Source organism: Oncorhynchus kisutch, linkage group LG13 (assembly GCF_002021735.2).
Source record: "Oncorhynchus kisutch isolate 150728-3 linkage group LG13, Okis_V2, whole genome shotgun sequence".
Classification (NCBI taxonomy): Eukaryota; Metazoa; Chordata; class Actinopteri; order Salmoniformes; family Salmonidae; genus Oncorhynchus; species Oncorhynchus kisutch.
This window is the reverse complement of record NC_034186.2, coordinates 9,681,871-9,695,833: the sequence shown is the minus strand read 5'-3', so window position 1 is coordinate 9,695,833 and position 13,963 is coordinate 9,681,871. Positions and strand designations below refer to the sequence as shown.

Genomic DNA, 13,963 nt, shown 5'->3' with positions numbered 1-13,963 from the left:
AAAGAGCCATTCTCATTATGTATGAAATATGCACCGTTTCCTCCTTCCCATCCACTTACATTTATATTACAGTATTTCATCACTGACAGACCATCTCACTTAGGCTACTGGTGCTATATTGAACAAACACCAGCAATCCGCTTCCCTGGCGGTCTTTTTATAGCGTTCACGTTTGATTGAGGATCATCTGAAGAGCTGACCGCAGAGAGAGCCCATTGGTGCGTCAGGGGACAAGGGCGCATCAAGTGATTGGTGAGCCGAGCTCAGGAATAGTGGCACTTGAGTTCACAACAAGCACAGGCAGCACATCAGAGAGAGAGAGCCTACCAACATGCTTCACACAGAGCGAGCAGGATGATTTTCTATCACGAATATGGACTTATTGCGATCTACTAGGTTTCATTCACTTGCTTTCGCCTTGGTCATCTATGGCGCACTAACCATAGGGATAGATGGTGAGTAAGGCTACTTTTATGATGTATTTTTGGGTTATACCAGTTGATAACTGTTCAATTCTCATTTCGCAGTTTTTTTAGAAGACATAGGCTGAAGTATAAAGTTTCATCTGGTGTTTGGGTTTATTGATTATTGTGTTGTCACCCTAGTCTGTGTACCCATCTGTTTAGCTATCATTCCACTCCTTGCCACTACTTGTCGTGCTAAACAGGTTAAGTTATATAAAATGATTTGTATAGTGCACCATTACTGCTGCTGCGTTTCTTCTGAAAATAATGCTGATCAGATCATCCTCGTGCTCTAATTCAAATATATTAAGGGATCGTCTGAAAGTGTTTATGAATCCATCACAGTAGTAGCCAACAATATCGAATTGAACCAGTGTGATCCATTTGTTTTTATTTTGAATGAGTGTTAATAACAGTCCTATAACCCGCTTATATAGGCATGAAAAGGTTTCCATTTACATGTAGGATATCTATGTTTTTTAATTGTCCTTACAGAAATGATGCCCTCAGCTGTAAGTGTGTAGGAGATCTTAAAAGTATTTGCTTTTGGCATACCTGCCCTTTCTCTGATCAGGGGCATTCTCTACTCTCTAACCCCTGAGCTGCATGTGTCACAACAACTATTGTTAAGTAGCTGATCAGTAGACTGTTGTTTCTGATTGGATATAGTGATTCTAACTGGCATGCCTTGAATTTCAATTGGAATTGTAAGGGGTGACATCACTGCTATCTCCCAGTGTTCATGGCACATTCTGTAAGGAGCTCTGAAGCTAAAAGAGCACACAAAGACAGACCCAACAATGAGGTGCAGCGTAAGCCCCCACGGGGGGCGGGCATATTCTATGTCTCCAATACTCCTAAGAGTGTGGTTGAGTCTGTGTGTGGGTCTGTGTGTGGGTCTGCGTGTGGGTCTGTGTGTGAGTCTGTGTGTGGGTCTGTGTGTGAGTCTGTGTGAGGGTCTGTGTGTGTGTCTGTGTTTGAGTCTGTGTGTGAGTCTGTGTGTGGGTCTGTGTTTGAGTCTGTGTGTGGGTCTGTGTGTGAGTCTGTGTGTGGGTCTGTGTGTGAGTCTGTGTTTGAGTCTGTGTGTGCATGTGAGCGCTTGTGTGTGTGTGTGTGCTCGTGCATGCTTGTTCTGTTATCACCACTGAAACAAGCAAACACACCAGCCTGTGTGCACATCAGTCAGTCTGTGAAAGAGAGGCCGGTCAGATCTCCCCTCCACATGTGCTGCAAAAATGAAAGGGCCTTTCTACAAGAGATAGCACTGAACAAAGAGCTATACTGCCATTAGCATATGAAAGAGGCCTTACATGCTGTGGGAAGGGATGTTTGGTTGGCTGGCGCTATGTTTTGAATGCACCATTAGTCAACAGGCTTTTGGTTGAATATTAGGGTACTGATATGCCTCACAGGAAGACCTCTTGGTCTTATAAAGGGACTGTGGTTTCTTAAATGAATGCCATGCAACAGTTATTCTGTTTTCAAAAAAGTATTTCCTGATTAATTGATTGATTAAAAGGCATCTCCGTCAACAACCTGTTGGTGTTGGCAAGGCCAGGATGTTTGGCCGCAGTTGGCAGCCTTGACGGTGTGTGTCCCCCAATGGGACGTCAGTTCAACGTCTAGTTTTTAGTTTACATTTGGTTGAGTTGTCAACTAACATGAATTCAATGTAAAATCATAAACAAATTTCACAATGTCATTGGATTTAGGTTCAACGATGGGTGAAAAAAAACAGTGGGGATCGTGTGTGTGTGTGCGTGCGTGCGTGCGTGTGTGTGTGCGCGCACTGGTAATGCACACTGGATGATCCAGTGTCTGATCTGCCTTGGATCTACGTACTTCCAGCTGATAGTCCATGATAGTGGACATATGGCTGGACACCCGATATTCTCCCCAGACCTTCCCCAGCCCACCTGGACACCAACCCCCAACCAGGGTCATGCTGAGATGAGGTCTAGACACTCATAAGCTGCTCTAGTGAGAATCTGGAGGCTCTCTGTTTAATTGATTGTCCTTCACAAATGATACTAAGGAGAGAGAGGATGAGTAAGCTGTGCCATTGTCCACGTGGAAAGTGTGATTGCACCACCACCGTGATTGGTCTGATTTGACCATTTTGACAGTCACTGATTGGTCTGATTTGACCATTTTGACAGTCACTGATTGTTCTGATTTGACCATTTTGACAGTCACTGATTGGTCTGATTTGACCATTTTGACAGTCACTGATTGGTCTGATTTGACCATTTTGACAGTCACTGATTGGTCTGATTTGACCATTTTGACAGTCACTGATTGGTCTGATTTGACCATTTTGACAGTCACTGATTGGTCTGATTTAACCATTTTGACAGTCACTGATTGGTCTGATTTTACCATTTTGACAGTCACTGATTGGTCTGATTTGACCATTTTGACAGTCACTGATTGTTCTGATTTGACCATTTTGACAGTCACTGATTGTTCTGATTTGACCATTTTGACAGTCACTGATTGTTCTGATTTGACCATTTTGACAGTCACTGATTGTTCTGATTGGACCATTTTGACAGTCACTGATTGTTCTGATTGGACCATTTTGACAGTCACTGATTGGTCTGATTTGACCATTTTGACAGTCACTGATTGTTCTGATTGGACCATTTTGACAGTCACTGATTGTTCTGATTGGACCATTTTGACAGTCACTGATTGGTCTGATTTGACCATTTTGACAGTCACTGATTGTTCTGATTGGACCATTTTGACAGTCACTGATTGGTCTGATTTGACCATTTTGACAGTCACTGATTGTTCTGATTGGACCATTTTGACAGTCACTGATTGTTCTGATTGGACCATTTTGACAGTCACTCACCTTTCCAGTCAGAAATGTGACTGATCTGTTCACCTACTTTACCAATACATATCTGTAATTCGAATGGACTGGAAAGCTAAGATTTGTGGCGCAATACATTCCTGTGTAAATTTATGTGACATACCATTATGGTTGCGTCACCTGCATAACATGGAACTCTGTAAATCCCAAACCTTCAAACAATCGTCATGCAGTGCACACCCACAACATGGCAGGCCATTCATCGTTTATGGTCATATCCAGCTTTGAGAAAGGCCCGCTGGAATGAACCAAAATGAAAACAGGTGTGCACTTCACACCCCTCTGTGTGTTAAATGCTGTGGGTCCCTTCTTACACGCATTCCATCCATTACACGGCCTGCCACTGTTGATGATCTGATTCTGCTGGGTGGTTATGGCAACTTTGGGTTGCCATGTTTGGGGAAATCCTTGTCGTTGATATCATCCATCGCTAGTGCGTATCCTAGAGTTAGTTTTCTTATTCATCACGCGCTGTTAGCGGTAAGTGCACCCGATTCAGCTGCCCTGCGCAACATTTTGGGTGTCAGGTAGCCTAGTCGTTAGAGTGTTGGACTTGTAACCGAAAGGTTGCAAGATCAAATCCCCGAGCTGACAAGGTAAAAATCTGTAGTTCTGCCCCTGAACAAGGCAGTTAACCCACTGTTCCTAGGCCGTCATTGAAAATAAGAATTGGTTCTTAACTGACTTGCCTTAATTAAATAAAGGTAAAATAAAACAAATGTTTTGAACCATTTCAAATGTCTAAAGGTAGAAACTCTGCCTTCCCGGCAGGTCCGGGGGGAGCAAATCAAGTGCACTATATGCCTACCGCTAGCCAATCGGATGGCTCACATTACCATGTCTGTAGTAACGTAGTAGGCGGAAACAACAACTACATCTAAATTGATACTGTGAGATTTAAAAATTGTGAAAACCATGACTAGAGAGCGACTGTCAATGAATACAGCAAAGATCTGCTTTTTTATGAGTGAGTTCGTGTTTGTACTCAGCACTATCTACTTTCTATTCAACACTTTTTTATAATCCATAAACTGTGTGTTCTCCCTACTTCCACTTGCGCTACAACCAGCACTGCAGCTGAAATGAGTAGGAAAGGGTATCGATAGGCTTGCGTTCTTACCATTAGCCGCATAGATCTTTTTTTAATATCAAGGAATATTTAACTTTCTCCGGTCATAGGAGTAACAACATGAATTTGTGCTTGAGGCAGAAATAATGTGATGCGAATTGAGTTTCGCCATCAGCTGGAAGATGGTGTCCCTTTTGGGTCAGTGTCAGCAGAGGCAAGGGAGAGCTGAGGGACGTTGAGAGGTGAACCTTCAGTCTGCTGCCCTCTCCCTCTGCTGAGACTGACATTCAGGTGCAGGCATTCTCCATCAGACCAGTAAAATAAAATAAAAGTGAATGATTTACATTTATACTCACTCAGCTGTGTGTTACAAATAATACAACAGCTAAAACCAATGTGATCATATATCCTACCTCAAATGTTGAAGTATATTTTTTTAAATGGTCTGAGAAAAACGACAAAGCATTGGCAGGGCAATTCAAGCAAAGCCAATATGCGGTGAGAATGTTTTGTGCCTGTAGCCGACTGAACAAACCTCATTGGTACAGTACTGTTTTTAATAGGTTCATGTTGCATAGATTTATGTGTTATTCTTTTTTGAGTGGTAGATCTAAGTTTGCATTTTAACTGAGGAAGTGATCTCGACTCAAAAAAGGTTGGTGACCACTGATCTAAGGGATGAGGAGACGGACGTGATTCATCTTTATTCTGTTACAGTATATCTCTCTGTCAGGTGTAATGTTTAGTAATGTTCTGCCTCATTTGGTAACATGTAGGATCTGGTGAGTGTTTGGTAACATGTAGGATCTGGTGAGTGTTTGGTAACATGTAGGATCTGGTGAGTGTTTGGTAACATGTAGGATCTAGTGAGTGTTTGGTAACATGTAGGATCCGGTGAGTGTTTGGTAACATGTAGGATCTGGTGAGTGTTTGGTAACATGTAGGATCTGGTGAGTGTTTGGTAACATGTAGGATCTGGTGAGTGTTTGGTAACATGTAGGATCTAGTGAGTGTTTGGTAACATGTAGGATCCGGTGAGTGTTTGGTAACATGTAGGATCTGGTGAGTGTTTGGTAACATGTAGGATCTGGTGAGTGTTTGGTAACATGTAGGATCTGGTGAGTGTTTGGTAACATGTAGGATCTGGTGAGTGTTTGTTTGCTTACTTGAGTTTAGCATTTTGTCCAATAACAGCAATGTCACCCCTTTCTGCTTTGGGATGTGTTGTTTATACTGTATGTGCAGTCGTGGCCAAAAGTTTTGAGAATGACATATATTAATTTCCACAAAGTTTGCTGCTTCATTGTCTTTAGATATTTTTATCAGATGTTACTATGGAATACTGAAGTATAATTACAAGCATTTCATAAGTGTCCAACGCTTTTATTGACAATTACATGAAGTTGATGCAAAGAGTCAATATTTGCAGTGTTGACCCTCTTTTTCAAGACCTCTGCAATCCGCCCTGGCATGCTGTCAATTAACTTCCGAGCCACATCCTGACTGATGGCAGCCTATTCTTGCATAACCAATGCTTGGAGTTTGTCAGAATTTGTGGGGTTTTGTTTGTCCACCCGCCTCTTGAGGATTGACCACAAGTTCTCAATGGGATTAAGATCTGGGGAGTTTCCTGGTCATGGACCCAAAATATCAATGTTTTGTTCCCTTAGCCACTTATGGCCACTTATGTAAAGGTGCTCCATCATGCTGGAAAAGGCATTGTTCATCACCAAACTGTTCCTGGATGGTTGGGAGAAGTTGCTCTCGGAGGATGTGTTGGTACCATTCTTTATTCATGGCTGTGTTATTAGGCAAAATTGTGAGTGAGCCCACTCCCTTGGCTGAGAACCAACCCCACACATGAATGGTCTCAGGATGCTTTACTGTTGGCATGACACAGGACTGATGGTAGCGCTCACCTTGTCTTTTCCGGACAAGCTTTTTTCCGGATGCCCCAAACAATCGGAATGGGGATTCATCAGAGAAAATGACTTTACCCCAGTCTTCAGCAGTCCAATCCCTGTACCTTTTGCAGAATATCAGTCTGTCCCTGATGTTTTTCCTGGAGAGAAGTGGCTTCTTTGCTGCCCTTCTTGACACCAGGCCACCCAAGTCTTTGCCTCACTGTGCGTGCAGATGCACTCACACCTTCCATTCCTGAGCAAGCTCTGTACTGGTGGTGCCCCGATCCCGCACATGAATCAACTTTAGGAGACGGTCCTGGCGCTTGCTGAACTTTCTTTGGCGCCCTGAAGCCTTCTTCACAACAATTGAACCACTCTCCTTGAAGTTCTTGATGATCCGATAAATGGTTGATTTAGGTGCAATCTTACTGGCAGCAATATGCTTGCCTGTGAAGCCCTTTTTGAGCAAAGCAATGATGATGGCACGTGTTTCCTTGCAGGTAACCATGGTTGACAGAGGAAGAACAATGATTCCAAGCACCACCCTCCTTTTGAAGCTTCCAGTCTGTTATTCTAACTCAATCAGCATGACAGAGTGACACTCACAGCTGTGTTAACGAGAGAATCACTGACATGTCAGCTGGTCCTTTTGTGGCAGGGCTGAAATGCAACGGAAATGTTTTGGGGGGATTCAGTTCATTTGCATGGCAAAGAGGGACTTTGCAATTAATTGCAATTCATCTGATCACTCTTCATAACATTCTGGAGTATATGCAAATTGCCATCATACAAACTGAGGCAGCAGACTTTGTGAAAATGTATATTTGTGTCATTCTCAAAACTTTTGGCCACGACTGTAGGAGTTAAATAAAGAGCAAGCTCATAATGGATTTATGAAATAATTTACCCCAGAATGACCTCTACCTGATCTACCTCTACCTCTACCTGTGTCGACCTGGCTGTTACTTGTTAAACTTCTATTCTTGTGATAATTGAAGTAGTGTGTGATACTGTAGGAGAAGTTATGTGCCATGTGTGACTTGTCTGGATCTCATCATATGTGAGAACTCCTTCAAGACTGTTGGAAAAGTATTCCAGGTCAAGCTGGTTGAGAGAATGCCAAGAGTGTGCAAAGCTGTCATCAAGGCAAAGGGTGGCTACTGTGAAGAATCTCAAATATAAATGTATTTTCATTTGTTTAACACATTTTTGGTTACTACATGATTCCATATATGTTATTTCATAGTTTTGATGTCTTCTATTATTCTACACTGTAGAAAATTATAAAAATAAAGAAAAACCCTTGAATGAGTAGATGAGTGTTTACTGGTTGAAATGGGTGCTATAGAATATACTCTACATCCTCCTGGAGAGCTACTGGGTGTGAAGGCTTTTGCTCCATCCCTATTGTAACACCCCGAGGTACCGTAAAAATTATCTCTCCGGGAGAAGGATTGGCCATCCTTGATCTGATCTACAGTGTGAATGATACCAGTTCATCTGAATGGATGTTCTATATTCCAGTAAGCCGGGCATTAGGAGGAGCCATTCGGTTAATTCCTCTCTCCCCTGGTAGACGTGTTGGACAAACACGTGAATGGATTAATCCACTAATTAGTATGGGAGGCAACATGTTTACAGCCAAACTAATGAACAGAACAGAAACATAGCTGTGATTGGCAGGCGTTGTGACATTAATCTCTGCTGTGCTGTGCGATTAAGTAGATGCACAGCAGCACCGAGGCTGTACTAGGAATGAATGCATTGATAAATTACTGACTTCTGTCCGCCTGCGGTCGCCATGGCGATAGAGAGACTGCAGAAACAGAACCGTGGAATTGGTTGCCATGGAGGCCAGCTGTGATGCTTTGTGAGGCTATTAAGTTCCAAAACGTCCTTGTACCGGAGACGAGAATGGGGAGCGAGCAGGCCGCTTTTCATAGGAGGAGAGAGAGCCTTTTGTGTCATAAGCTATTGGACACAATTGCTATGTGTGACAATGCAAAACTTGACTCATTGTAACACACTGCTGAGAGAATAAAATACATTAGTAGACATATGAATCCCTTTTAGTTCATCCTCACGAGTACATTTTTTAGTGGTACTGACATTTGTACGACAATGTAAAAGTGACAGAGAATGTATGAAAGACACCTTGAGAATAATATACAGTATATAAAATTAAGTCTGCTGTGACATACAGTATTTCAGTTTCCCCCTGAAGATCAATTGCTATTAGTTGAATCAGACATTTTAGTGCACGTCCGGAACTAAAGCCTGCACACCTTTGGCCCTCCGGGTCTGGAATGTTCCACCCATGTGCAAAAACAGAAACAAACATAATGGCAGAATATGGAGAATGAACAGAGTGCATCTTCAAGACCCGAAATGTTTTAAATACTTAAATGAAAAAAATAAAGGCCTTTACCATTACAAATGCAGACATAGAGGACAGAGTAAAGCCGAACCCCGACATCATTTGGGATGCTTTTAAGGGGTACATTAGGGGAATGATAATATTATACTCTGCTAAAGTTCAATCTGAGTTCAAAATTTTAATTCAAGAAAAATATAAATAAATTCCTATCTTAGAAAAAGCCCTAAACATTTTTACAAGGTAAAGAAGAAAATACAATTTCAGAACTTAAGCAGGAATATGATTTTTTACTCTTGAAGACAACTACATGTTAAAACCTGTTGGGGATGCTGCGAATTTTCACAGCTTTTGTTAAAAGTCGTGCAAAATTTCAACGTCCTGCTACTCATGCCAGGAATATAGTATATGCATATGATTATTATGTGTCGATAGAAAACACTCTGAAGTTTATAAAACTGGTTAAATCATGTCTGTGACTATAACAGAATGTGTTTAGCAGGCAAAATCCCAAGGAAAACTGTTCACCAAAAATATCCATCCGCCAGTCTCTGTATTGTCTATGGCAAGGGAAAATATATAGCGATCCGTTTACAATGCCTACAGCTTCCACACAATGTCGCCAGTACTGGCATTTAGATTGAAGTTAATTCTTGGTCAGATGACAAATAGGCACTTCCTGTTATCAACTACACAGGCGGAAGTTAGGAGAGAGACAAAATGGAGCACCATTTCCAAACGTGCTGCTATTGAGTTCAGATCGCCCCGTGATCAATTTGATCGATTATTAACGTTTACTAATACCTAAAGTTGGATTACAAAAGTAGTTTGAAGTGTTTTGTCAAAGTTTATAGGCAACTTTTTTAATTTAAAAAAATGACTTTGCGTTTTGGAACGGTGCTTTTTCATGGATCAGACGGGCTTCATAAATGGACATTTTGGGTATACATGGACGGATTTAATCGAAAAAAAAGACCCAATTGTGATGTTTATGGGACATATAGGAGTGCCAACAAAGAAGCTCGTCAAAGGTAATGAATGTTTTCTATTTTATTTCTGAGTTTTGTGTAGCGCCGGCTACGCAAATTATTCTGTTTACGTCCCGTTTGGGTATTTCGGGGGTTGCATGCTATCAGATAATAGCTTCTCATGCTTTCGCCGAAAAGCATTTTAAAAATCTGACATGTTGGCTAGATTCACAACGAGTGTAGCTTTAATTGAGTACCCTGCATGTGTGTTTTAATGAAAGTTTGAGTTGTATCGAGTACTATTAGTTGTCACTCTGAAATTTCCGCTGATGTTGATCCCTGTACAGGGACAGCAGCCGTAAAAGGTTTGTAAGGGATAAACAGTGATGTTCTGTACATTACCTTGGAAATAATGGACGAGTCAGCAGAGTTCATTTTTCCAAGGTAATGTACAGAATGGAAGCCTTTATCTCGTTTATACCACAATTGCCAAAGAAAACAATACTAAAGCACACATTTACTGGTAGAAATAACATTATTTTGTTGAAATTTTCATTTATATAAGATTACTTAGTATCAAACCAATCGAACGAACATCATGTCTCTAGAAACCAAAAGATGACTAAGTATCTAAGTACACTTTATGTTCCGTTTCTATGCTCGTTCATTCTTTATGTCCCTTGTTTGCTAGCTAGCCATCTAGCTACAGCTAACACGGTCACAACCTCTGCAGTCAGAATAACAGCAAAGTAGCTGCATTTGCGTTTGTTTAGCTATTTTCTATTGGCATTCATTTGGATACATCCATAACAATGAGCTGATGATGCCCGATTTTGCCTGGCCTAGCTAGAAAAGTTAGCCTTCTCGTCAGGATACTCAACAACGGCACTAGGCTAGAAGCTAGCTAAATAGTTTGTTGCTAGCAAACCTGCCAATATGACAACCAAATAAAAAAATATCAGATGTTGAAAACAGCTTGTCAAACTAGAAACATGTGGGAGGATTTGACAGCATACAAAGAATGACTCATGATCTACAGAAATCCTTTAAAACTTCTTATGGCTTAGATCCCGCTAACGGGATTGATATGACAACAGCCATTGAAAGTACAGGGTGCCAAATTCAAAACAACAGAAATCTCATAATTAAAATTCCTCAAACATAGAAGTATTTTACACCATTTTAAAGATAAACTTGTTGTTAATCCCACCACAGTGTCCAATTTCAAAAAGGCTTTACGACGAAAGCACACCAAACAATTATGTCAGGTCTGCACATTGTCACAGAAAAACACAGCCATTTTTCCAGCCAAAGAGAGGAGTCACAATTAGCAGAAATAGAGATCAAATGAATCACTAAACTTTGATGATCTTCATCAGATGACACTCATATGACTTCATGTTACACAATACATGTATGTTTTGTTCGATAAAGTTCATATTTATATACAAATATCTGAGTTTACATTGGCGCGTTATGTTCAGTAGTTCCAAAACATCCAGGGATTTTGCAGAGAGCCACATCAATTAAGCTTTACCGAAAAAGCACACCATGCAATAATCTGAGTACAGCGCTCAGACAACAAAACAAGCCATACAGATATCCGCCATGTTGTGGAGTCAACAGAAGTCAGAAATAGCATGATAAATATTCACTTACCTTTGATGATCTTCATCCGAATGCACTCCCAGGAATCCCAGTTCCACAATAAATGTTTGATTTGTTCGATAAAGTCCATCATTTATGTCCAAATACCTCCTTTTTGTTTGCGTGTTTAGTTCACAATCCAAACTCACGACGCGCGGGCAGGTCCAGGCGAAAGTTCAGACGAAAAGTCATATTACAGTTCGTAGAAACATGTCAAACGAAGTATAGAATCAATCTTTGGGATGTTTTTATCATAAATCTTCAATAATGTTCCAACCTGAGAATTCCTTTGTCTGTAGAAATGCAATGGAATGCAAGCTAACTCTCACGTGAACGCGCATGATCAGCTCATGCCACTCTGGCAGACCTCTGACTCATTCAGCTCTCATTCCTCCTTCCTTCACAGTAGAAGCATCAAACATGAAAAACTACAAACTTCAGATTTCCCACTTCCTGGTTGTATTTTTTCTCAGGTTTTTGCCTGCCATATGAGTTATGTTATACGCACAGACATCATTCAAACAGTTTTAGAAACTTCAGCGTGTTTTCTATCCAAATCTAACAATATGCATATATTAGCAAATGGGCCTGAGTAGCAGGCAGTTTACTCTGGGCACCATATTCATCCAAGCTACTCAATGTGGGTCTGAGCAGGTGTGATGTCATAATGTGTATGGTTGCTGTGGGAACATTTGGGTCTGAGCAGGTGTGATGTCATAATGTGTATGGTTGCTGTGGGAACATTTGGGTCTGAGCAGGTGTGATGTCATAATGTGTATGGTTGCTGTGGGAACATTTGGGTCTGAGCAGGTGTGATGTCATAATGTGTATGGTTGCTGTGGGAACATTTGGGTCTGAGCAGGTGTGATGTCATTGATGTATATGGTTGCTGTGGGAACATGTGGGTCTTAGCAGGTGTGATGTCATAATGTGTATGGTTGCTGTGGGAACATTTGGGTCTGAGCAGGTGTGATGTCATAATGTGTATGGTTGCTGTGGGAACATGTGGGTCTGAGCAGGTGTGATGTCATTGATATTTGTTGAAATGTGTGTGCGTCTATTTATTGTCTCATGTATTGTTGTTATTGTTTGAGAGGGTAAAAAACATAGTAAAAAATAAACCCATCAGTCAGACAATCAATCAAAACATGACTTCCTGTCCCCAGGTGCATCCCCTCTGAAAGCGAGGTCGGCGGGCCCGTTAACGGACCAGTGTTTTCCCAACCCCTGCTACAACCGGGCCATCTGCCGTAGCCGTGGTGACGGTTACTCTTGTTTCTGCGTGCCGGGGTTCCAGGGAGAGCGCTGCCAGATCGAGGTGAACGAGTGTGTGTCGCAGCCCTGCAGGAACAGAGCCACCTGCGTAGACAGGGTGGGCAGGTACGCCTGCCTCTGCAGCCCGGGGTTCACAGGTAAGAGGAGAGAAGAGACGGCTCCTCCAAGGCTCTGTTCAGTAATGCACCAATAGGGAAATGGATGTACTACCTGAACTTAGGTTGCAAAGGGTTCTGTTTCATTGTTAGGTGAAAAGTATGGAGAACACCTCCAAATGGTTCAGGTAAAGGGGTGCCCAATGTTACATGGGTGCAGGCTTTTGCTCCAGCCAAGCAGTAACACACTGCGTAATCAACTAGGCTTTAATTATATCTTTGATTAGTTGAATCAGGTGTGTTCCCAGTCAAGGGATGAAGGTTGCTCACCACTGGCCCCAATGAGTGTACAATGTTGTCATCTAGTGTCAGTTTGAGCTCATTACACTAGTCCTCAATCTAACCCTCTTCTATGCTCTCTAGCTCATACTGTATGTTTAAAAGAAGAAAAACAAACACATAATATCAGAATATCTATATCTTTTCCATACTCTCTGACAGTTAGAGATAGAGAGAAATGCTAATTAAAGATAATCTGTGGGTAATCCTAATTCTTTAGAGTATTTTATGTACGATAAGGTTAAATACAAGGCTACTTTCAGATGGACGAATCTTGTTAAATCTACTCTTACTATTTTGCCACCCGTCCAAGGCCGAACTCTCCATCACTCTGTGTTCTGGTTTACAGTGTGATGGATTAGTGGAGTCTGCTGAGTGGAGGTCGGCTCATAATAATGGCTGGAAAGGTCGCGAGTGGAATGACATCAAACACATAGAAACCATGTGACACATAGAAACCGTGTGACACATAGAAACCATGTGACACATAGAAACCATGTGACACATAGAAACCGTGTGACACATAGAAACCGTGTGACACATAGAAACCGTGTGACACATAGAAACCGTGTGACACATAGAAACCGTGTGACACATAGAAACCGTGTGACACATAGAAACCGTGTGACACATAGAAACCGTGTGACACATAGAAACCGTGTGACACATAGAAACCATGTGACACATAGAAACCGTGTGTTTGATACCATTCCGCCGCTTCTGCTCCAGCCATTACCACGAGTCCGTCCTCCCCAATTAAAGTGACACCAACCTCCTGTGTCTGGGCTTCAGAATAACATGTTAGAACATGATGATTGGTGCTTCGATCAGAAATAAACATTAACAAAACAACAACACAAGGGCTCCCAAGTGGTGCAGCGTTCAGAGGCACTGCAGTGCAAGAGGCGTCACTACAGTCCCTGATTCGAATCCAGGCTGTATCACAT

The 13,963-nt window shown here is 41.7% G+C and overlaps 1 protein-coding gene across 1 annotated transcript in view; it reads left to right on the top strand.

Moving 5' to 3' along the window:
• The first annotated feature begins 75 nt into the window (after positions 1-75).
• crb1 (crumbs cell polarity complex component 1) overlaps positions 76-13,963 on the top strand; it is a 58,993-nt gene continuing 45,105 nt past the window's right edge. Inside the window, exons 1-2 of the mRNA XM_031785536.1 lie at positions 76-455; positions 12,474-12,719. Coding sequence (XP_031641396.1) covers positions 374-455; positions 12,474-12,719 — 328 coding nt within the window. The 5' untranslated portion in view covers positions 76-373. The remainder of the gene's footprint in view (positions 456-12,473; positions 12,720-13,963) is intronic.